General features: G+C 37.0%; 1 protein-coding gene across 3 annotated transcripts in view; it reads right to left on the minus strand.

Moving 5' to 3' along the window:
* The window catches only part of LOC127797194 (probable pre-mRNA-splicing factor ATP-dependent RNA helicase DEAH4), a 51,055-nt gene extending 28,007 nt beyond the window's left edge, over positions 1-23,048 (minus strand). For 2 of the 3 annotated variants that reach the window (XM_052329823.1, XM_052329822.1), the window contains exons 1-8: positions 22,775-23,047; positions 9,672-9,764; positions 9,471-9,575; positions 9,034-9,251; positions 8,780-8,832; positions 8,548-8,664; positions 7,500-7,591; positions 6,873-6,959 (exon numbers count right to left, since the gene is read on the minus strand). In XM_052329823.1, the coding sequence (XP_052185783.1) occupies positions 6,873-6,959; positions 7,500-7,591; positions 8,548-8,664; positions 8,780-8,832; positions 9,034-9,251; positions 9,471-9,575; positions 9,672-9,764; positions 22,775-22,974 (965 nt within the window). In that variant the 5' untranslated portion in view covers positions 22,975-23,047. Of the gene's footprint in view, positions 1-6,872; positions 6,960-7,499; positions 7,592-8,547; positions 8,665-8,779; positions 8,833-9,033; positions 9,252-9,470; positions 9,576-9,671; positions 9,765-22,774 lie in introns of all 3 variants that reach the window. The other variant, XM_052329824.1, reaches the window with a different exon arrangement.
* Between the last annotated feature and the right edge of the window lie 2,215 nt (positions 23,049-25,263).

Below are 25,263 nucleotides of genomic sequence, written 5' to 3' on the forward strand. Positions count from 1 at the left end.
CCCATGTATTCCGCCACCCTTATATCCTATAAATAGGGGTCGTGGATAGGTCAAAGTAAGAGAGAGTCTTAGTGTGCCAGAAATTGAGACGGTTTTGTTTCAACTTTCTGTCTTGAGTCGGGATTGAGTGCGAGAGGTTGGGAATAGCTGGTTATTAGCTTGGTTTCCCATTTTCCCTACAGCTTTCAGAGTATATGGGCAGGAGGGATTAAGTTCTCGTTGTAATCATCCTTGATTGACTTCAAGATAGTGGATTTGATTGGCTTCTAAGCAGTCTGGATGTAGGTCTTGGATTTCAAGACCGAACCAGGATAATTCTTGTTGTTTTCTTCTGTGATTGTGTTGTTTCTTTTGTGTTCTACAATATCAGTTCATCTTAAGTAAGTTAGGAAGCTATTTGGGTTGGGAGAATAGAGTAGTGTGCTGTGAGATACTCTAACAACTTGGTATCAGAGCCAAGAAGTGTTCTTCGGCAATCAAGATTCTCAAGAAACTCAAGGAATTTCGCTTCCTTCAAGAATTTGATATGGCTCCCTCAACCTCCAGATTTGACATCGAAAAATTCGATGGATCAAATGATTTCAGCCTATGGAGGATAAAGATGGAGGCGCTCCTCTGCAGTCAAGGACTCGAAGGAGCCCTGGAGCAAGAAGTAAAAGCTACAGACGCATCCACTGGAAAAGAAGTTCCAGTGCTGACGAAGGAACAAGAAACAGCCAAGAAAGAGATCAACAAAAAAGCCTACAGCGTTCTGATCCTAAGTCTAGGCGATAAAGTCCTCAGGGAAGTCTCTAAATGGAAGACAGCCGCAGAAATTTGGAAAAAGCTTGAAGACTTATACCTCCAAAGATCGTTATCCAGTCGCCTCTTCTTAAAGGCCAGGTTTTTTAATTTCAAAATGCAAGAATCAAATAAATTGCTTGACCACATAGATGACTTTAACAAACTGTGCCTAGACTTAGAAAATATAGGAGTTAAGTATGAAGAGGAAGACAAGGCCCTAGTTCTTCTATATTCCCTGCCAAAATCCTACGAAAATTTTGTAGACATTCTTCAACATGGTAGAGATAAACTTTCATTAGAAGATGTTATAGGTGCCTTAAATTCAAAAGAACTTAGGTTCAAAATGAATGAGAAAACCACTTCAGGAGATGCATTATCAGTAAGGTCCAGAGGCTCTAAAAGGGAAAACAAGAAGAGGGGTAAATCTAGGTCTAAGTCTAGAAATGGGAAAGGCCCGATAAAGTGTTATTACTGCCAGGAAGAAGGACACATCAAACGGCTATGCCCAAAGAGAAAGAAAGACTTAGCTGACAAGGGAAAATTAGGAGATGGTGGAGCAAACTGTTGTGACTTAGGTTATGACACTTCCGAAGCTTTAATAGTTAGTGAGCTTGCAGATAGCCAAGAATGGGTGTTAGATTCTAGCTGTTCTTTCCACATGACTCCAAGAAGACTGTGGTTGCAAAATTTCAGAGAAGTTAATGGTGGAAAGGTCTTGCTCAGCAATGACCATGAATGTAAGGTTCAAGGAGTGGGAGACATTAGATTAAAACTTCATGATGGCTCCACAAAAACTCTCACCTCAGTCAGATACGTCCCAGATTTAAAGAGAAACTTAGTTTCTCTTGGAGAACTAGATAGAAATGGTTATAAGTTTAAAGGAGATGGAGGATCTTTTCAGATTTCTAAGGGATCGTTAATATGCATGAAGGCAGTTTTAAAGAATGGGATTTATCTATTGCAGGCCACCACTTTATGTGGTGAAGTTTCAGCAGCCAGCAAAAATTCCAGATCCAAAGCAAGTTTGTGGCATTTAAGAATGTCACATATAAATGAGCAAGGGCTCAAGGAACTTGCTAGCCAAGGTATATTAGACATTGGACAGTCTCTAGAACTATCTAAATGTGAATCCTGCATTCTAGGTAAATCAGTAAAAGTAAAATTCAACAAAACTGCAATCCACTCTTCAAAAGCCCCCTTAGATTACATACATTTTGATTTATGGGGTCCAGCCCAAACTGAATCCAATGGAGGTTCTAAATATTTCCTATCTATAATAGATGATTTTTCAAGGATGTTGTGGGTGTATATCCTAAAATCAAAAGATAACACTTTTGAAACTTTTAAATCATGGAAAAATATGGTAGAAAATTAGAAGGGTAGATCAGTTAAGGTTATTAGAACCAATAATGGATTGGAATTTTGCAATAAGGAGTTTGATCAAATGTGCAAGGAAGGTGGTATAATTAGGCATCTTATAGCTCCCGGAAATCCCAAGCAAAATGGGGTTGCCGAGAGAATGAATAGAACCCTTTTAGAAAAGGTAAGATGTATGCTATTCCATGCCTAATTACCCAAGTCCTTTTGGGGAGAAGCAGTAGCTGCTGCTGCCCATGTTCTTAATAGGACACCCTCAAAAGCTATCAGCCTTCAAACTCCCTATGAAAAATGGACCGGCCATAAACCTAGCTTAGCCCATCTTAGAGTATTCGGGTGTCTAGCATATGCACATGTAAAGCAAGGTAAGCTAGAACCTAGGGCTAAGAAATGCATTTTTATTGGTTACCCATCAGGTGTCAAAGGCTACAAACTATGGAATCTAGAATTAGATGGCCCTAGAACCATAGTTACAAGAGATGTAAACTTTGATGAAGAGTCTACCATAAAAATAGGAAGCAATGAACCTCAACAAAATCAGATAGAACCTAACAGATCAGTTCAGGAGGAGATCCCAAGTGAAATTCCAAATCCGATTCAGGAAACCTCAGATTATGAGCAGATTGATCATGAACCTTTAGATAACCAAGATCTAGACCAAGGATCCCCTCAAATAGAAGAAGAAGAATGTGACAGTGAAGTAGATTCAAGCCTTAGAGATACTGCAAACCCTGACAGATACAATGTGGCTCGAGATAGGCAACCTAGATCCCGTAGACCACCCCAAAGGTATGGTTTTTCAGATCTGGTAGCCTATGCCTTTAACAGTGCAGCTGAAACCATAGGAGAAGAACCCCTTACCTATGAAGAAGCAATGGCTTCTAAAGATGCAGAAAAATGGCAGGAAGCCATGAGATCCAAAATTGCATCTTTAAATAAGAACCACACCTGGAAATTGGTTGAAAAACTAAAAGGGCAGCGAGTGGTAGGTTGTAAATGGCTGTATAAAATTAAAGAAGGATCAGGAGATCAATCCAAACCTAGGTTCAAGGCTAAGCTAGTGGCTAGAGGGTTCACTCAAGTTCAAGGAGTTGATTTTAATGAAGTATTCTCCCCAGTTGTGAGGCATACTTCTATAAGAATACTCCTTGCTATCACTGCTCAAATGAACTTGTATCTTGAGCAAATGGATGTCACCACAGCCTTCCTCCATGGGGACCTAGAAGAAAGGATTTTTATGAGCCAACCGAAAGGTTTTGAAGCTAAGGGAGCAGTGGAGAAAGTATGCTTGCTTAAAAAGTCCTTATATGGACTTAAGCAGTCCCCAAGGCAATGGTACCGAAAATTTGACTCGATTATGTTAGGCCAAGGGTATTTTAGGAGTTCCTATGATTGTTGCATCTACTTCAAACACCTATCTGCTAGTATTTCCATATACTTATTGCTCTATGTAGATGACATGCTTATAGCAAGTCATTCTTCTCAAGAAATCCAGCTCCTCAAAGAAAAATTGAGAGCTGAATTTGAAATGAAAGACCTGGGTGAGGCTAGAAAAATTCTAGGAATGGAAATTACAAGAGATAAGCCTCATAGGAAGATATACCTTTCTCAGAAATCCTACTTAGAAAAGCTCCTAGTTAGGTTTGGTATGGCTGAAGTTAAAACTGTTAGCCTACCTTTTGCAGCACACTTCAAATTATCCTCAGATCAGTCTCCTAATCTTGAGGAAGAGAGAAGGGAAATGGATCGCATTCCATATGCTAGTGCTGTAGGCAGTATTATGTATAGCATGGTGTGCACCCGCCCTGATCTAGCCCACGGAATGAGTGTCATTAGCAGATTTATGGCAAATCCAGGGAGATCTCACTGGATGGCAGTGAAATGGATGTTTAGGTATATTAAAGGATCTATAAGAAATGCTTTAACCTATGGTGGAGCTAAATTAGGAGATGAAGCCAGCATCCTAGGATTCTCAGATGCTGACTATGCTGCAGACCTAGACAAAAGAAGATCAACAACCGGCTATGTCTTCCAACTGTGGAATTCAACTATAAGCTGGAAATCAGGTTTACAGCATGTAGTAGCCTTGTCCACTACAGAGGCTAAATACATAGCTGTAGCTGATGCCTTAAAAGAAGCTATATGGCTCAAGGGTCTAGTTAGTGAGCTCCTAGGTATAGATGTCAAAGCAACTTTGATGTGTGACAGTCAAAGTGCAATACATTTGTCTAAAAACCAAGCCCATCATGAAAGAACTAAGCATATAGATGTAAGGCATCATTTCATAAGGCAAATTGTTGAAGATAAAACTGTTTTACTAACCAAGATTGCAGGAGAAGACAATGCAGCAGACATGTTTACAAAACCGGTCCCTTCAGCAAAGCTTAGACACTGCATGAAGATCCTTCAGATAGATCCAGGAGGGCAGTGTTGATTCCAAGAAGTGAAGGTCTAAGATAAAGCCTAATCGAAGTACAAATGGGTGGAGATTTTGTTGTAACATTTGTATTAGATTAGGTAAAATGTATCTTACTGTTTTACTGCATATTTTTCTGTTGAACGGTTAGATATAACTGATCTTCTAGAAGGTATGTTTCTAGAAGAAGTGCCAGCTGTATGTTTTTCTGTTAGGTGGTTAGTTGGTTTTATTTTATCCCATGTATTCCGCCACCCTTATATCCTATAAATAGGGGTCGTGGATAGGTCAAAGTAAGAGAGAGTCTTAGTGTGCCAGAAATTGAGACGGTTTTGTTTCAACTTTCTGTCTTGAGTTGGGATTGAGTGCGAGAGGTTGGGAATAGCTGGTTATTAGCTTGGTTTCCCATTTTCCCTACAGCTTTCAGAGTATATGGGCGGGAGGGATTAAGTTCTCGTTGTAATCATCCTTGATTGACTTCAAGATAGTGGATTTGATTGGCTTCTAAGCAATCTGGATATAGGTCTTGGATTTCAAGACCGAACCAGGATAATTCTTGCTGTTTTCTTCTGTGATTGTGTTGTTTCTTTTGTGTTCTACAATATCAGTTCATCTTGAGTAAGTTAGGAAGCTATTTGGGTTGGGAGAATAGAGTAGTGTGCTGTGAGATACTCTAACAGAGAGAAAAATATGATAATTACGTTGGTTTCACAATATCATGTCTCATCATTCACTCACTAGGGTGTTGCGTCAAAAAGGGCATCCAGTATAAAAATTTGTTACATTGTTCCTTTGCATGGATTTTTATTGTCAATGTAACTTTTAGAAGTCAATTGATATTATAAATGCCGTGCAACCAACCTTAACTTGGTTAGGATAAGATGCAATTGGTGATTATGAATCATGTTTCAAAAATTGTATTATAGGATGATTAAATAGAAAAATCACTAGATTAGGTTGTGTTATTCAACCAGGTATCTGTATTTTAGATTTTGATAATAATATTTATAAGTTTACCCGTGTTCTACCACGTGATGGCATGCCACATATGTTCCTATTCCATATACCAAAGTGATCCATAGAACTAATGACAGCTCCAAAAACTATGAAGAAATGAAGTATTTTGAAAGAGGTTTCTATAAGAAAATCTAAGCACACATTTTAAGTTTGGTTTCATGTGATGGTTTTTCATGTTGTCATCGGCACCATATATCTGTCATACCTAGGGATTTGTGTTTCTATGGGGTCTCACTAAAATTCTAACTGGTCAAAGTGAGAAAAAGAATACATAATTGAGAACATGATGAATGAATCTGCTTTATGCAAATTCCTTTTTCATCAGCCACATATAAAACCAATAATAGAAACCAATGTGAGAGAGAGAGAGAGAGAGAGGAATTTAAGCCCAAAGACTAGGACATGTTCCAATTATTCTAGAAGTCCAAACCCCACCTAGTAAGATTAAAGCTTGCCATCAGCATCTTGTTATTCTAGAAGTCCAAAAGTTTTAAGTACATAGGAGTTGCCTTTCCAAGAATTGCCACCTTGGAGGGTCAGCTTTTTGTGGGTCAGAAGACAGGCGGCTTCTTCTCCTGACTCCTTTGTGAAGTTCTTCAATGATGTATGTCATTAAGGTGTTTGAGATTTGCTTTGTCATGGGTTTTCCCCTTTTGGCAATATTCTTTTTGAAAAAAAAGAAAAAGAGGGTTATCCATCTAGAGACAATTTTCCCAAGATTTTTCTTTTGGAGGTTCAGTTGCCCGACATAGCAGAGACAAAGTATGCAATACATCAAAACAAGTTGGACACCCTGCAAACTAAAGTTGCACGCAAGGATATATCACAACAATAACATCACAAGCCTTATAGTTAATCCAACTAGGTGGGATCGGCTACATGAATCAGCTCTCCAATCATCTCTATCCATAGATATGTCTTTCGTGAGGCCATTACGTCCCATCTCATAAATATGCACTTTCCACCAAGTTTTCTTTGGTCTTCCTAAAGTCGTATAAAGGGATAAATATATTTGTTATTAATTGAGAAAAAAGAATTCATTAGTACCAACAGCAAGGTTGCTCCTTTGTGACTGAAGTGGAAACAGCCTCTTAGCAAAAAGAAAAGGTAAGGTTGCGTACAAAGCAGGCCCTCTCCTGACTCTCACAAAGAGAGAAGCCTTGTGCGCTAAGACCATTTATTAATTGAACAAAAAGAACATCACAAACATGAATTCAAAAGTATGTGAACTTGATACATGCAGCAAAAGGTGAAATGTTGGAGATCATCAATCTCTTACCTGCTTATTTGAATAACATCAAGGGAATGCATGCCAGTTGATGGGTTGTATAATCGTTGCTTCACATAACCAGAATCAATCACATACCTATCATTTATATGCAACCATCAATAGAGGGAAGGCATGTTAATCCAAACTCGGAAGGCCCAAAAGAAACCGTGTTTGATGTCAATATTATTCCAGATCAGACAACTATAAAAGTGCAAACTAGACTAAATATGCATGTCTGCATGTCCAGCTTCATTGTTGATTTCTTGTCATTTCAATCAGTGGCTACATTCATCTATACTACACAAATGGCTATTAACCAAACTTGACTCTTTTGACATTAACTTCAAGCATACTCTTTAAACATCAAAATATTTACATCAGTCTTCTGAATTATCAAAAGAAACTTGCTTTGATTTGTCAGTATTACAAATACACTTTTTACCTTACAGAAAAAAATAAATCACAAACAGATAGTTCTGGAAAAGGGTATTTTTTCTTCTGGCCCTAAGAATATGCATATGTAATGTTATTTGGCAAACCAACTAGAAGCAAGCAAAGAACTTAATCACAAGAAAAATATAAAATGTAAATGAATGACAACAAAGCTAATGCATATTCTTAATGGAGTAGGCTTACACAACACCATCAACAGTCAAAGAAGTCTCGGCAATGTTTGTAGCAACAATAAATCTCCTGCAATTTGGAGGTGGAGGGCTGAATACTCGGACCTATTAGGAAATTGTAAACACGAAGCATCAGCAAGAGAACAACAGGAACCTATTTTATCTACAGCTAAAAGAAACAGTTTAATCCAAATCCTACTTTAACATTGATCTCAAAAACAGAAAGAGGACATGTTCACATAATTCAGAAGTAGACCTGTGAATAGAACTTCACCAAAACAAACAATGGAAGAACCCAATAAAAAAACAAGGAGAGAGGAACAAATGAGCAAAGCTAAAAGCCGCAAAATCTTGTAGTTTTTTTCATATAAAACAGTACTATAAACTTTATAGACCAACTGGCACTCTGGCATCAAAGGGTGTCACCCAAGTGCAACAAGAATCAAATTTGTTGAACAACCTATAAAGGAATTACTCCACAAATCTCTAAAATTCAGGAACTGGTAAAAGGACACACTGTACTTGAAAACCAAGTAAAACAGACCAAAAAGTACTCGGCAAAAACAAAGTTGCTTCATACTTCTAGGAGAGTAGCAAATTTACACATTAGTAGAACCACTCTATTGCAATCAGCAAGCAGCTTAATGACAAAAGATCACAGAACATAAGCATGCTTTTGACCAATTTCTCTGTATCATCCAGGCAAGATCTTTCCCACAAGCTTAGAACCATACCCATGTCCCTATTTGCAATCAGCAAGAAGCTTAATGACAAAAGGTCATAGATGCTTTTGACCAGGATAACAAAATAGTTCATCGCTTGACAAAATAATCTTGGACAGATTCAGGTGCAGGAAGAAACAAGGAAGAAATTGAAAGGAAGAAACAAGGAAAAAATTGAAAAAGATATGGACATACTAGAGTTACCGATATGACATGTAGGAAAGCTATAAGGAGTGGCGTAAAACAACTGACACCTAAAAGGCTAAGAAGTAGGGACAAAAAGAAAAGTAAAATGAACATTCAATTTAGTAAAAGAACTCTTTAAATAATAACGCTTGCCTGCAGTTCTGGCGGCAAAGATCCATGGAGAGGAAGGATTATAGCATCCATGCAAGACCCTTCCTCCAAGCTTTGAACTCTCTCCTCCAACTTCTTGACCAGCTTCTCTATATCATCCTATGAAAAGTGCCATATTTAACTTCCTAACCAAACAATCATGATGAATAACATAATATCCAAAATAAATAGTCCAAACTATTTCATGCAAGACATAAGAAATCAAAATCCTCACCTGCCCCGTCATGAATATTAAGACATCACCGCCTGGTTCCCTAACATGTATATCTGTCAAAAATAAATTTCTCATCACATTCTGAAATAACAAGTAAAATTTTGAAACTGAAGGGGGAGGGGGAACGTAAAAGTTATGTCAGCAAATTTAAGACTTTTAGCCTAAAGATTGATTAGAAGAGGAAGAATAAGAAAGTGCTGAGTCAATCATCAGGCTATCAAATCTACAAATATAAGATGAAGGTCTAGTCATACCAATGGCTGTTTTTAAAGCAGATTCAATATAACTTTTGGGACTCTCTGTGCTGTAAAATATTTCCACAGGAAATAACTTCCCTGGGACATTGAGTACAGGGCAGTTGGAGAAGAATCTTGATACTTTCTCACCATCAAGAGTAGCTGAAGTAACCAAGACCTTCAGATTGGATGAACGCATTTTAATCAATCGCTTCATTAGTCCCAGCAATATATCCCTACACATTATTTCCACATTCAAAGGCAAAAGTATGTATAAGTGTATATCTTATCATACATAAAAAATGCAGAGACGGAATCCAATATAGACAAACTAAAATACCAGAAAAGTGTCAAACATGATAGGGATTCTATAATCTAGTACTAGAAAGAGAAATCACAAAAACCCATAAACTAAAAGAACAGGCCATAATATTGAAACAAAAAATGAATCTTACGTGTTTAGACTCCTTTCATGAGCTTCATCTAATACTATAACAGAGTACTGATTGAGCTCAGGATTAGAAAGACTTTCACGGAGAAGAACTCCATCAGTAAGGTATCTGTGCCAACCACAACCATATAATTGGACAGCAAAGTCAAAAAATCAAAAAAGGCAATATATATAAGATTTTTAGTAACAAATAAATCCACATTACTTAATATATGTTTTCTCTGAAGTTCTATCTTCAAACCGAATTGCATAGCCCACTTCCTCCCCAAGCTGAACGCTAAGCTCTTGTGCAACACGTCTGCACAAATTAACAAATATAAATAAGCAGTCCTAGATATAGCACCAAGAGGAAAGACTGTCTCAGAAGATATATATCCTTCACTGCAGTATTTAGGCAATATAGTAAAACCTGCAGTGGAACTACATGCTATTAGAAACCATGCAGCATTTAAATACCATAATTACATAATTACTTAAGTATATATTGTTAACAAATGCCTGGTACTTATGGTAGGCACATTCAGTACTCCTAATAAAGCAGGAATTTAAATTCCAGCAACATCAAGATTGAAAGGATTTACATGTATGAAGCATCATTCCTCACACATCAATTGCTGCCTCAAGAAAAAAAAACATGCGTGCATGCATAGAGGCAAATCGCATGTACGCATGAATATATAAAGTCATACATAAATTCAAACTCAGAGGCAATTGGACTTTTCCTAAAACAACAGTCCATGTGGTATAGCACAAGTAGTCAATGCCAATTGCGTGCATCATGAACCATGTAGCTCATGATTCTAGGGAGAAAAATCTGTAAGGGATATCCTCTGACAACTTTCCTCCTGGGCCATTTCCCAAAAGATAGACCATATCTTCTAAAGCAGGTCCATTTCAGAGCCATATTGGAGTAACACCTATATCAAGATCACTTCTCACTAGTATCAAACTTCTCCTTTGATGTTGTCTACTTCAAAATTGTGCCACTATGTGACATAAAAATTATTGTGGAACTGGTTTGGAGAATTTTCAACCTGTTGCAGGATGTTGGAGGATTACCAACTGTACTCTTAATGATTGGTCAGGGTAATTGTAGCAGCCATTACAAAGTCACACTGGTCACTGAGACCCTGCATCAATGGTTTGAATGTGTGAAAGTTTAAGGACATGTTTCTGATTATTGCTAGAGTACCAAGGAATAGGAAAGCTTCTGTCAGAGATTATCACTGCGAAGAATTAACAAATTTCCTGGTATAACAATTTCAGAAGATAACTCTTGGGAAACAATGCCATTTTATATTGGATTTGCGGTATTAACATATTCATGTTGGTTCAGGGGACAATTTCGAGAAGCTTGTGGTCTAAAGGAGGGTGTTTTGATGTTAAACACCATTATGATCCCTTGATTGATTGAAGGGAGTTTTATCTTTCTGTTGGACACAAGTGTGATTGTTGAATACTCATTCAAAGGTGGTGTTCTCTAATTACTCCCCTGGTGGATGCAAAATTCTCACCATTGATAATTTGGCTAAGAGAGGGCAGATTCATAATAGTTCAAGCTATAAGTGCAAACTTGATGCTGGTTTCCTTAACCGTGTGCTTCTATATTGTCTGCTGGTTAAGCAGCTATGGTCATTGTTAATTGAGTGGTTTGGTGAGATTTGGGTGGAATTACTTCATTTTTTCATTGCTTGGAGTCACTAAGTTTGGAAAAATAAGAGCAAAGATGTGGTTATTGGTTCCAAAGGTCCTAACAATGGACCATTTGGAGGGGACACAATACCATGACTTTTGATGGAATTGAGTCATTCTACTTTCAAGCACAAAAACAATATTGCTTCTCTGTCTTGTAGTTGATTCTCTAGAGGATTTAATCCTTCTTTAACCAATTTTCAGATTTCATTTATTAATTTCAGTAAGTGTTGATATGTCTAATTGGCTAATAGTTTTCCTTTGATTTTTTTATGCAAATTAGATAATTAATACCTAAAATTATTTTTCCATTTAGCTTTTTGCTAGATACTTCCTTGAATATTCTATTACCAACATTGCACCAGTCACGGTTTGTGTTAAAGCCCCTAATTTACTGATTACATTTTGTAGTTTTGAGTATGTTCTGAATCTTCTACATGCGCTAATAGTTATAACACTATTAACTATTGGAAGAAAGTAAGGAGCACGGTAGTTAGTATCATACGATACACATGCTCAATGATACAAATCGAAGAATGTATTATATCGCAACACATATCATGTGTATCATACAATACGATTTGTGTGTATCGCACAATATGAGCAATACAAAAGAATATGGTTCAAGTGGAATTTCTGCAGCCTGATTGTCAGGTGTTACCATTGGGGGCACTGGCAGTCTGATAAATCTACCCAAGAAGCCAACAAATCACTAACTCTAACCCTCAATAACAGGCCGATACAACATACAACATAAACCGAAAATAAAGAATTGACAAGAGTGAGTTAGAACAATCAAACCACACAATATACACCAAGATATATCCTGGTTCAGACTGATAACACCAGTCCTACATCCAGCCTTCACAGAGAGAGCAATCCACTAGAAAACTTGATGAAATCTGTACAAGGAAGTCACTCACACACCCCTCGTCCCTCACTGACAAAACAAGAACCCTCACTGCAAGATTACAAAGATATCTTCTCTATCCTTTCTCTAGCAATACAACTCTTCACAGTCAATGAGAATGATCAGTAAATTAGCTATGTGCAGTCTACCCCCACGCCTCTTATTTATAGACATAAGGGGCGTGAGTTACAACATGAGAGAATACCCGGGAAATAACCTATCTACCCCTCACTTAAATAAACATGCAATTAGCCTATATTTCCTATTGCCACAGCCGCATACAAAGCCTAAGAACCAAGTCCTTCTAGTCTTCCAGCCACTCAAACAAAACTGAATAACATCAGGTTATTAGATCTGAGAAGGCCAATTCTCTACTAATTGAGAGAATTAGGGTAGAACTTAGGGAGAAATGTGAGAAGGATTCAGAGAAGGAGAGGGAAAACAGAAGTAGGCGAGAGAGAAAGAAACAGAGAATTATTTGGAAAAATGCTTCGATACCTTTTCATTCAGCTGGAAAGGGGTTTTATACTAATCCAGGTGGTTTAGTCTGGCGCCAATAAGGCTGCCAATACAGAAGTACAAGCTTGAACAACCTGTTACAGTACAACTGCTATAACTACCATGCCAAAAATACCAAGAAACCCTTATACAAATATTAGGTTCCTGACACTGATCAGTGTGAGCAGTCCTCAAAAATGTTGCAGGGTTTAAAAATCAAATCCATATGCAAATTCGAACAGTCATATGGGAATCCAAAAGGTCCTAACAGATTCCAGGGAAAATTATTGCTGGGTACTGAGTTCAAAAATATACATCAATAACCAATTTATAAAAAAAAAAAAGCTTATGATAAGCATGTGAACAGTCTCCCAAGGATTATTGCTCCCCAAGAAAGCTTATCTGGTCCCTGCCCATCACTTGAACCATCTCTCGACTCTCTCCACTATTTCCAATTTGTAAGACTTATGGTTAATTTGGATTCCTGGGAGTTTTTGTTAGTGCCATACACAATATCAATTTTGTTAAACTTGGGTTAAAATTATTGTTTTGAGTGTTTTCTTCATGTTATACGTATAAACATCTTTTATATTATATTTTTTTAAGCTATTTATGAAATTGTTATGTATCATAGGATACAATATGATTCATGATTCACGATTCACGATACAAAACTAGGCCTTTAGATTCACGACACATATCTCAATTTGACAACTATGGTAAGAAGTTCTTGAAATCATGTACGTTGATTATGAAAATCATAACAGAGCACCCCAAATCCAAATTTATATAATTCTGAAATAAAAATATAAGTATCAACTTGGAACCTTGAGAACATAAAAAGGATATAACAAGGGACATGCTAGAGTAATATCCATTACACCTTGAAAGTGCACAACCAACAACAAAAACAATCACAATCCTTAATCCTACTAGGTGAGGAATCTAATACATTAATTCTAGATCTCCAACCATCTCTATCAAGGTCTTGCAACCAAATCAATTAATTTTACAGCAGCCACTGCTATTAGAAATTTAGAACTTTTTTGGAACATTTGGAGGTGGCTAAAGTAGGTAAGGGGTTGTTCAGATGTAGAAAAGAGCTCCAGTTTTCCAGAAAATTACTCCTTAGAAAACAAGAAATTAAAAAATTTGTTCCAATACAAAAAATTCTAAATAGAAATTGGACGCAGTTTTCCAAAATTGAACTTAACTTGCAAAACTCCTAAAATGAATTTTCCAAATTTTCCTTACTAATTTGGAGAATTGGAAAATGTAATTTCAACAATTTTTTTTTTTTCCAAATCATCTCCATCTACTTCTCTAATACAAGTAACAATTACACAAAAGAAAAACCTGTGTTTCTCTTTTTTCCTTTTCTGAACATTTATTCTAATTTTCTAGATTGGAAATTAGTTTTCGGCAATTCTAACATTTAAGCACATTTTTTAAATTTTCTATGGGAAATAAAAACTAGAGATTTTATAGAAAATTGGTGATAGAAAACTGAAGAACATTTTCAACAAGTGAACAGCTCCTGATAATTCAAGACAGATTTCACCTCCTACTACAAACCTAAAGTCCTGGAACTAGCTTTCAAATCTATAAACAAGCAAAGCTAGAGTGAGCTCAATAAAGCAAGGTCCCTGATTTGGCATGGTAAAGGTTTCACTTTCCTGGAACTAGCTATCAAAGCTATAAACAAGCAAAGCTAGAGCAAGCTCAATAACCAAGGCCCCTGTATATGTTGAAGTTTTCACTTTCTACTACATGCCTTAAGTTCTGGAACTAGGCTATAAACAAGCAAAGCTAGAGTAAGCTCAACAACCAAGGCCTCTGAATATGTTGTAGATTTCACTTTCTACTACATGCCTTAAGTTCTGGAACTAGTTTTCAATACTGAAACGAGCAAGGCTAGAGTCCACTCAACAAACCAAGACCCCAAACTATGTGAAAGCTTGGCTTTACCAGACACAAGCCCAGGTCAATCTTGAACATGAGATTGACTGGGTTCACCACACGTTTGATTTTCTCCTGGTTCATCAGTCTACTGAATTCACTTAGGTTCATATTAACCAAAACTGAGATTTTGCTTAACTTTCTCCAGTTAACATCCATATTAGATAGAAACCACTTTTAAATCCTTAACATGAACTTTTACAATTTATTCAAGCTCATCTCTGTTAAAAGGAACTTTGAAGAGAATAGAATTCCTCGATTCTTCCATTCCATGTGTAAGCTAATAAATATACAAGAAATCTCCTAATAATTCTCCTAAAAACTAGGAACAGATTGCCATCCTAATTAGTAGGATTAGATAACTTTACAATTTACAGATTTACATAAGAGATTAAAAAACTTAAAAATAAATAAGGCTTTATCTTCTAATCAGCTCCTTATCCTTTTAAATCTGATAGCCAATCATCCAGCTTTAAACTTCAATCGTTGACACTTCCTCTCAAGATTGAGAATGGATATCATCCATTCCAAGTTTGCTAGTCATCTTTTGATAAATGGTTGTGGGTAACCCTTTAGTTAGAATACCTGCAAATTGTTCACAAGATGATATATATGGAGTACAAATCAAGCCACTATCCAATTTTTCTTTGATAAAATGTCTGTCTACTTCAACATGCTTAGTTTTGTCGTGTTAGACTGGATTGTGAGCAATACTTATTGCTGATTTATTGTCACAATAGATTCTCATAGGTGCTACCAAAATGATTTTCAAAGTCATCTAGTAGTATTTTCAACCAAAGCAACTCACAAACTCCTAGAACCATGGATTTGAATTCTACCTCTGCACTTAACTGAGCCACTACACCTTGTTTCTTACTTCTCCAAGTCACAAGGTTACCCCCTAGGAAGGTACAATACCCAAATGTAGATCTCCTGTCCATCACTGAACATAATGCATCAGTATAGGCTTCAAGTGTCATGCATTCTCCCCTTTTGAACATAATGCCTTTTCCTAGTGTTCCTTTCAAATAATGCAATATTCTATAAACTGCCCTTTGTTGAGTTTCTTTTGGATTATGCATGAATTGGCTAACCACTCCCACTGCATATGCAATATTTGGCCAAGTATGAGCTAGGTAAATTAGTCTTCCCACTAGCATTTGGTAGGACCCCTTATCAACTTCATTATCCTCTGGAACTTCCCCCAATTTATGATTGGTTTCAATTGGAGTTTCAGCCGCCTTACAACCTAGTAGTCTGGTTTTTGTTAGCAAATCCACAATATATTTCTGTTGTGAAATAAATATGCCTTCTTTTGAGTGGGCAACTTCTATGCTCAAGAAGTATTTCAATCTTCCCAATTCTTTAATTTCAAACTCCTTGATTAAGCATTCCCTGAGTTTATTCCTACCTTCTTCATCATTTCCGATCATAACAATATCATCCACATACACAAGTAAAGCTATTACTCCCCCTATAGCCGAGTGATGTATGAAGAGGGTATAGTCTCCTTAACTTTGTTTATACCCTAGAGTAAGTATTACTTTCGTAAATCGACCAAACCAAGCCCTAGGAGATTGTTTAAGACCGTATAAAGTCTTCTTCAATTTGCAAACTACATGATCTTTGGGTAGTTGGACTATATCCAAGTGGTAAATTCATGTAAACTTCCTCTTCTAGGTCTCCATGTAGGAAGGCATTTTTTACATCATATTGCAGCAATGGCCAGCCTAGATATGCAGGTAGAGATAGGAGTACTTGAACTGTGTTTAGCCTTGCAAGAGGGGCAAATGTGTCTAGGTAATCTATGCCATATACTTGAGTGTGTCCCTTGGCCACTAGTCTGGCCTTATATCTGTTTAATGTCCCATCAAAATTATATTTGACTGTGTAAACTCATTTACATCCCACCGGGTGTTTTCCTCCAGGTAATTGAACCAACTCCCAAGTTTGGTTTTTTTCAAGGTCTACCATCTCGACTTCAATGGCATTCCTCCAATTCTCATCCCCTATAGCTTCAGTAAAGTGCTTGGGAATAGGTATGGTATGTAGGTTGGTCAGGAAGGTTTTATGTGGGTTAGATAATTTAGAATAGGACAAAAACAGATGCAATGGATGCTTGGTATAGGTCCTAGTGCCTTTTCTAATGGCAATAAGCCATTCAAGATCACTTTGAGAGATTTCAGGCTCACTAACAGGTTCAATTATAGATCCAGAGGGATTAATAGGAGATTTACCTGATGAGATTTCAAGGAGATTGTAAGTGCTCTTAGTAGCAGGTCCGGGAGATGGATTGGACTCTTGGACATACATAGGGATAGAAACCAGCTGCTTCCGTCTTGAAGAGACCTGTAGAGGAGGAGTACTTGGAATAGGATCCTCCTAAATCATATTTGATGAATCCTTAGGATTAACTGGACCAGGATAAGACAAAGAGTAAGAAAAATCCAAATCAGGCAAAGATGAAATTGGGTCTCTGTTTGTGATTGTTTGGCTGCTATGAGAATGGTCAAAATAAGGCATATTTTCCACAAAAGTCACATTAGCTGACACAAAGAATTTTTTTGAAGGGGGATGGTAACATCTAAAGCCTTTTTGGGTAGATGAATATCTAATGAAAACGCATTTTAGAGCTGGAGGGTCTAACTTGTCTCTATGAGGATTAAGAATATGGAAAAATAATATATACCCAAAAAAATTTGGTTTCTAGCAACTAAGGATATGAATATTAGGTGAGTGTTTGGTTAGGAGTTGCATGGGGCTGAGAGAGTCAAGAGTTTGGGTAGACAACCAATTGATGAGGGATGTGGCAATTAGAACTGCTTCTCCCCAATAGTGTTTAGGAACATTAAGGTGAAAAAGGAGTACTCTAGTAATAGCCAATAGATGCCCATTTTTCCTCTCGGTTACTCCATTTTGTTGAGCAGTATAGGGACAAGAGGACTCATGGATAATCCCTTTCTGTTGGAAAAAATTTGATAGGGTTTAGTTAAAGAAATCTTTGGCATTATCAGATCTTACTCTCTTGATTTTCACTCCAAATTGAGTACTATTATAGAAGTTAGGAAAAATAGTGCTCACTTCAGATTTACTTTTCATAAGGAATAACCACATCACTCGGGTGCAATCATTCACAAACACTATAAACCACCGTGTCCCAGAAATATTGAGAACGATTGCAAGGCCCCAAACATTACTATGAATGAGAGAGAATGGAATAGAAGTTCTTTTATTCGATGAAGGATAAGTCACCCTCTTATGTTTAGCAAGTTCACAAACTAAACACTAAAAATTTTTAACATCAAGACCCCTAAATAAAGTTGGAAACATGACCCTAAAAGTAAAAAATGAGAGGTGACCAAGGCGATAGTGATGTAACCAGATCTAATCTCTATTGGATTGCACCAAACATGACACAAAATTCACCTTTTCCTTTTTCTCCTGCTCATTTGGTCCCTCAACATAGTATGGGCCAACTCTAGACTTAGCAAGCCCAATCATCTTCTTCGATTCCTGTCCCTGAATTTCATAGAAAATAGGATAAAAGTTAGCACTACAATTGTTGTCCAGGACCAGTTTTTGAATGGAAATAAGGTTAGTGAATAATTTAGGGACATAGAGAACATTCTTGAGTGTAAGATACTCATTGAGAATGATATCTCCTTAGCCGGCAACGGTGGTTAAAGATCCATCTGCCAAGGTTATTTTCTTGGAACTTGAACAAGGGTTGTTGGTAATGAAATAATGGGAAAGGGGGGTCATATGATCTGTTGCCCCAGAGTCTAGGATCCAAGAGTTAGGTTGGGTTATTCCCAAAGCATGTAGGGTAAGAGACTAAGAGGAAATACCTATAAGTACAAGAGAACATGTACCTTTTTCTTTCTTGTCAAGAGATTCTAGAAAATTCCTTAGCTTTTCAATTTCTACCTGGTTGAGATCCAAGCCTTCTCCTTGTTCTATTCCTTTTTGTTCTACTTATTGTTGGCTGCCAATCATATTAGCCATATAGGCTTGGCTTTGACCCCCCGACTGTCCTCCTTTGGATGGTTTTCCATGTAACTTCCAGCATCTCTCTATGGTATGCTTAGGTTTTTTTTACAGAAGGTACACCATAAAGAGTCTCTATCCCCAGCTTTCTTCTCCTCTTTAGGACCCTTGTTAAGAGCCTTTAGTGATACTAGTGCTGATCTCTCTATTGGAGAGTCATCTAGCATCACTCCTCTTCTCCCTTCTTCAGCTTGGATTATATAAATTACTTCATTTAAAGGGGGTAAATCTTCCTTACCAAGAACTTTAACTCTTACCGCATCAAACTTCATATTAAGTCCAGCTAAGAAATCATAGGTTCTTTCTTTCTTCACAAACCTTTTTTGTAATGTTGCATCTTCAGTGCATTTCATCTTTAGGCATTGGTAATGATCCAATTCTTGCCATAAAGTTTGAAATGTATTGGCATACTCAGTGATAGACCTTACCCCTTGTTTGGTGGCAGCAATCTTGGTCCTTACTTCGTAAATCTGTGTAGCATCTTTCACCTTGGAATAGATGAGCTTGACTACATCCCATATGTCTCTCACAGTTGTTAAGAACATCACCATATCACTTATCTCCAGTACCATTGAATTCCATAGCCATGACATCACTAAGGAATCCTCCTCATCCCATATTGCAAACATAGGATCTTCCTCTTTAGGATCAATCCCCAAGAGATGACTTAGTTTCCCTTTTCCCTTTAGAAAAGTACAGATCAATTGGGACCACTTCAAATAATTTTTCCCATTCAATCGGTAGGCCGCTTGGAGATTTTGCAACTCTCCTCCATTGCATGTAGTGTCCGTTCCAGCAAACAGAACCTCCATGGTGCTGTTGGTTTCCATCGTCTCCAGTGTTGGATTCGTGTTAGAGGCAATAGACATCCTATCCTATCGGGTGAAGGGATAAATGATCAAAGATCGGGTAAAAAGAAAGCCAAAGAGGGCTTATCAGGTGAAGAACAAAGGCAAAGGAGGCCTTGATTATCCACCTAAGGTGGTGGTAATTGAGAAAGGCACTGGAGGCCGGAAAAAGAAGCCCCTTAGAAGGCTGGCTCTGATACCATGTTAAAAGGAACTTTGAAGATAATAGAATTCCTTGATTCTTCCATTCCGTGTGTAAGCTAATAAATATACAAGAAATCTCCTAATAATTCTCTTAAAAACTAGGAACAAATTGCAATCCTAATTGGTAGGACTAGATAACTTTACAATTTACAGATTTGCATAAAAGATTAAAAAACTTAAAAAATAAAATAAGGCTTTATCTTCTAATCAGCTCCTATCTTCTCGGCTCCTTATCCTTTTCTATCTGATAGCCAATCATCCAACTTTAAACTTCAATCGTTGACAATCTCAAATCAAAACATCTTCAACATACATAATTTGCATACATTTAGTTCCAGAAAGAACAGATTTCATACCTATAAACTCAAAACATCACCAGCCATCTTGGCCTTACAGAATTCATTACCAAACTAAAGGAGTTTTTAGCTTCTGTCATCGGTCATTAACAACTTTTAATGTAATATGGTACATGAGAGGAACTACAATAGGAAATAAGCATATCCATTTAACCATCCTACTTAACGAAATCTTCCAACTACCAAAAACTTATGGATGCATTTTTCAACAAAAAACCATCCTCTTCAATTCTATGGGTAATATTCTCATTAATCCCCCATCTTTTTGGGTAAGTGATCAAGATATTTGAACTAATATTTTTTTTACTACTTTATATTCAAGTTTCACCATAGCATATCCTTAGTTATATTGCATTCCATATATTCAATTTCCAATTTATTTAAATTAAAACCTCAAGATTCTAATTATTCCTCCATATCTCAAGCTAAATATTACGTCTTTTTTTGTCACATCCACAAACATAATGCTACATGCAAATAACATACACCAAGGCACCTTTTCCTGGATATGTTTAGTGAGTTCATCTATTACTAGAGAAAAGGCATACAAACTTAATGCAAATTCTTGATGTAATTCAATTTTAATTGGAAAGGCTTCTGTATTTCTTCCACATGTTCTGACATGTGTTTCTTCTTCATCAAACACATCCTTAGTGACATGTATACAAGCAACCCCTCAAGGTAGCACAGACAGTCTGCCACACACATTCAGGAGCTTGGGATATCGCGAGGTCGTGAGTTCAATTCTGCCTCTATATGGCACTGTGCAATCGCATGTGTCTATCCAAAGGACCAAGCCCAGACTTTAGCTCACGACGAACATGTTTGTAACCTAGGCCAGGTCCAGGTGAACTGTGGGCTTTAGAGAAGGTGGGTTAGTCCGGGCCGAAGGTCGTCTATGTACTAGGGACCCCTTGAGTTTCCCACGTTACCCAAAAAAAAAACATGTATACAAGCAATTCAGACTCCTTTCTCCACTAAAACCTTCCATAACACTTCTCTAAAAACTGTCACAAGCTTTTCTAAATCTATAACACCATATGTATATCCTTTTGTTTATTTCTATGCCTTTTAATTAGGTACTTCAATAAGCATATAGCATTCATTTTTGACCTACCAAGTATGAAAACAAATTGGTTTTCAAACACCTTAGTTTCTCTTCTTAATCTTTGCTCGATCACTTTCTTCCAAAGTTCATAGTGTGGTTCATTGCTGATATCTACAATTTTCACAACTATAAGTCTCTTTTTTGTTCTAAATATGCACTAAAAACTCATATAGTATCCTTTTTCATTTAAGGGATCACATTGAATAATTTTGTTAACCAAAAACTGCCCACTTCTCCATGCATTTCCATGCTTCTATCAGGATATTATATTTCCAACTGCTTTACTATTCTTCATCTTTTTTAAGACTTGCTTTATTCCATCTAAACTTTTACATCTATAGAACATGCACATCTTATCTTTTCCAAAGTTACTAAGATGGCCAATTATAATAATTGTTTCTCCACCTTCATTTAGGGGTGTGCATAGTTTGGTCCAAACCATTAAACCAAATCAAACTGGTTAGTTTGGTTTGGTTTGGTTTGGTTTGGTTGGTTGGTTGATTTAGCTTTTCCAATGAAATGGTATGATTTGAAATTTTGAGAAAAAACCAAAACCAAATTGTAAACCATGTTTAGATATTATATATAATATTTAAATAATATATCTTGTATCAGAAAAAGTTTTAATGATAAGTTTTTTAGCATTTTTTTGTTTAACAATTTGTATAGATTTTATACAAATAATTTTTTATTTTAACTTCTCATAAAAAATTTCAACTGTTCTTAATTTTTTTATTAATATAATTATTATATTGTCCAAACCACAGTTTGAACCAAGCCAAACCATAATTTATGGTTTGGTTTGCTTAAACTACTCAAAATGATTTTGGTTTGAATATATTCAAACCGTGATTTATGGTTTAGTTACTATATCTTTCCAGGGGCGGATCCAGCCCACGGGCAGGTTTTTTAAAAAAAAATGAAGTAACTTTTTGGCCTAAAAAAATGATGAATTTTTTTGCCCAAGCCCAAACCCAAACCCAAAAATGTTGATTTTTTTTTTTCTCCTATTGGTGAAGCTCACGGGCAGAAAAAAAAAATTGAAGCCCCCAAGATAATAAATCCTAGATCCGCCCCTGTATCTTTCAAACCAGACCTTGCACACCCCTAGCTTCAATGAATAACTTTGAGACCTCACTTCATCTCTTCTTGGTCACCATCTCACTTACTAGTAATTTTTGGTTTTTGTCTTTTATGCATTTTGCATGGCTCAAATTCCTTCTTTTTGTTTTTCTTGCTTTAGCTTATATATATATATATATATATATATCTTTCCCCATCTTTGGTATCAAGTTGTGGGTTAAATTTTCATCAGCCTTCGACTTTTCTTCACTATCAATCTCTTTTGCTTCTTTTTGGCGAAACTATACCTCTTTAGGTTTTTCGCAATTTGACTTTGAAAACCAAAAAAATTCACACACACAAGAAATAGCATTTCCTTTTCGTTTTCTCTTCTTGAAAAAGTTCTACGACATATCATTAATATTTCAACGGTTTCACAAGTGTGTACTCATACTGCACAAACCAAAATGATGAATTGAATGTATAAACCAGATTGACTTCATAATACTTCACTTAAAGCGAAAACACAGAAAAGCAACTGAAAAATTAGAAGGCAATCACAGAGTGCATGTTTTCACCAGGCATTCTTAACCAGTAACTACTTTACTTCTTAAACATCGATACCTTGCGACGGAGACAGCAGCGACACGACGGGGCTGAGTGACGGCGATGATTCCAGATTTTGTGAAACCTCTTCTGTGAAGAATCTGAGAGAGCTGAGTGCTCTTTCCCGAACCGGTCTCTCCTATGATCACCACCACTGGGTTCTGCTCCACTGTTTCCACGATTTTTTCTTCGAATTGGAGGATTGGAAGATTCGCCATAGTGAAGCCAATTCGAATCTTGTGCCTGAACCCGAATTCAAATGAGCCAAGAAGCGACAGAGGTTAGGGTTTTATTCGCTGAACCCTGAATGGTTTCATTGGAGCGAGTTTTTTTTTTTTTTTTTTTTTTTGGTAAATTGCACCGACACCCTAATATTTTAGTTTATTTTTAGAAATAATTCTGAAAGTCTCTATAGTTCATATTTTTTTGTTTAGATATTCTCTCATAAACGCATTAATTAAATTATAAATAAACTAAGTTTAAGTTATATTAAATTATACTTAACAAAAGAAAAACATAAAATAAAAAATTTTAATTTTTAGTCTACAAAGCATTGCTGATAACGACAGAGCCAGTCCGTTTGTTAAGCGAGACAGGCGACTGCCTAAGACCCCTAAGAATAAAAAGCCCCTAAAATCAAAAGGTTATAAGTTATATATGTATATTTTATTTTTTAAAAATTAAATATTTTAGTTAAAATTTCATTATCATTAAGAGATTATTATATTTTGTAGTTAATTGAATTTTATTTTATTTTTTTTAATTTAGTAAAATGATAATTTTTTTAGAAAAAATGTATTATTTATTTTTTTATAAAAATAAATTAATACTTTGAGAAGGGCTCGACAAATTTTTTCTCCCAAGACACTTAAACTTGTTGGGTCGACTCAATAGGTGTCAAAACTCTCTTAATTTTTTTTTAAAGAATAAGTAAAAGTTGGTAGATTTTACTTTAAAAAAAAAGAATTAAGGTAAATTTATCCCACATATTAAGATTTGACAAAAAGATACGTATATTTTTTATTTTTTTATTAAAATTATTAATTAAATATCATTTTCTCTTTATCGTGAAACACAACTTTTAAATTTTTGATAATGCCCATGACATTATTTCTCTATTCTTTATTTCTATTCTTTTTATCTAATTTCTATCAACAAACAACTTATAAAATAGAAAATAAATAATTATTGGTTGTCCTAAAAAAAAGATAAAAGAGAGCAAAAAAAAAAGATTGGGTGAGAGAAAAATATACTTTTTCCTATTAACACGTTTATTATTGTAAATGATATACTCGGGAAGGCGAAGCAGATATATGATCAAATGTGGGCCCCAGTTTCGATGAGTCAAAGCGAAGATGGGCGATCGAAGAAGACCCGCCTGGTTGAGCCGAGTGGGTGCCCACTCGGTTGAGCCGAGTGGACAGCCCCACTCGGCATAGCCGGATGGCTCCCCTCACTCGACACAACCGAGTGGTGGTCCACTGGGTCATGCCGAGTAGAGGGCAAACCCCCCCTCGGCACAACCGAGTGGGGGTCCACTCGGTCATGCCGAGTGGAGGGCCACTCGGTCATGCCAAGTGGCCCCTCCTCCTTAAACTCGGCCATGCCGAGTGCCCCTTCGGATTAGCGATTCAGCCGAGTCCCCCCCGTCTCGCTAGCCAAATGGGCCCCGAAATTCCCGGAATGGACCGAGAGAATCTCGCTGAAAATACCGTGAGGCCTCTCTCTCTCCTCCACTACAAATATGAGACCCTGACTTCGTCTCAAGGTACGCAATTTTGAGTAATTGAAGTACAATTTTCTCATTTTCTCTCGAGATCTGACTCAAGCATCGGAGGGTTTGCGCGGGGACCCCCACCCGCGTCCTAACGGTGCTCTCGTTTTGTAGGCCACTCAGTCACCAAATCCACTCGTCATCTTCAGGCCACTCGTCACCAAGGCAACTCATCATCTTCAGGCCACTCGTCATCAAGGCCACTCGTCACCAAGGCCACTCGGTCACCAAGGCCACTCGGTCATTTTAGGCCACCAGATCATTTTAGGCCACTAGATCATTTTGGGCCACTAGATCATCAGCTCACCAGATCATCAGCTCTATCAGATTATCAGATTTGGATCTTTACTAGATCCAATTGCTTGTCAAGATTCTCATAAGCAAAGACACGACTCCTAAGACTCTTGCGTCTATCCGCAATTAAAAATAGATTGTTGTATTTTGGCAACAACAATTAGCGCCGTCTGTGGGAAACGCAAGACGAAAAGTCAACTTAAGAATGGCAAACACCCGTGGACACCGACGAACTCTCTCTCAAGGTATTGAAACACGCCCGCCACCACGAAACTCTCAACAACAAGGAGCTCATCCTCCCCCTCATAATGCTCAAACACAAGGGGGTGATCGCTCCGTTTCTCCAAACCGGCAGATGGGGAATCAACCAATCCCACCTCCACCTAACATCAGCTCAGGATCACTCCCTACAGATCAAGCGGGGACCTCACGACAGCCA

Source organism: Diospyros lotus, chromosome 3 (assembly GCF_014633365.1).
Source record: "Diospyros lotus cultivar Yz01 chromosome 3, ASM1463336v1, whole genome shotgun sequence".
In the NCBI taxonomy this organism is placed as follows: domain Eukaryota; kingdom Viridiplantae; phylum Streptophyta; class Magnoliopsida; order Ericales; family Ebenaceae; genus Diospyros; species Diospyros lotus.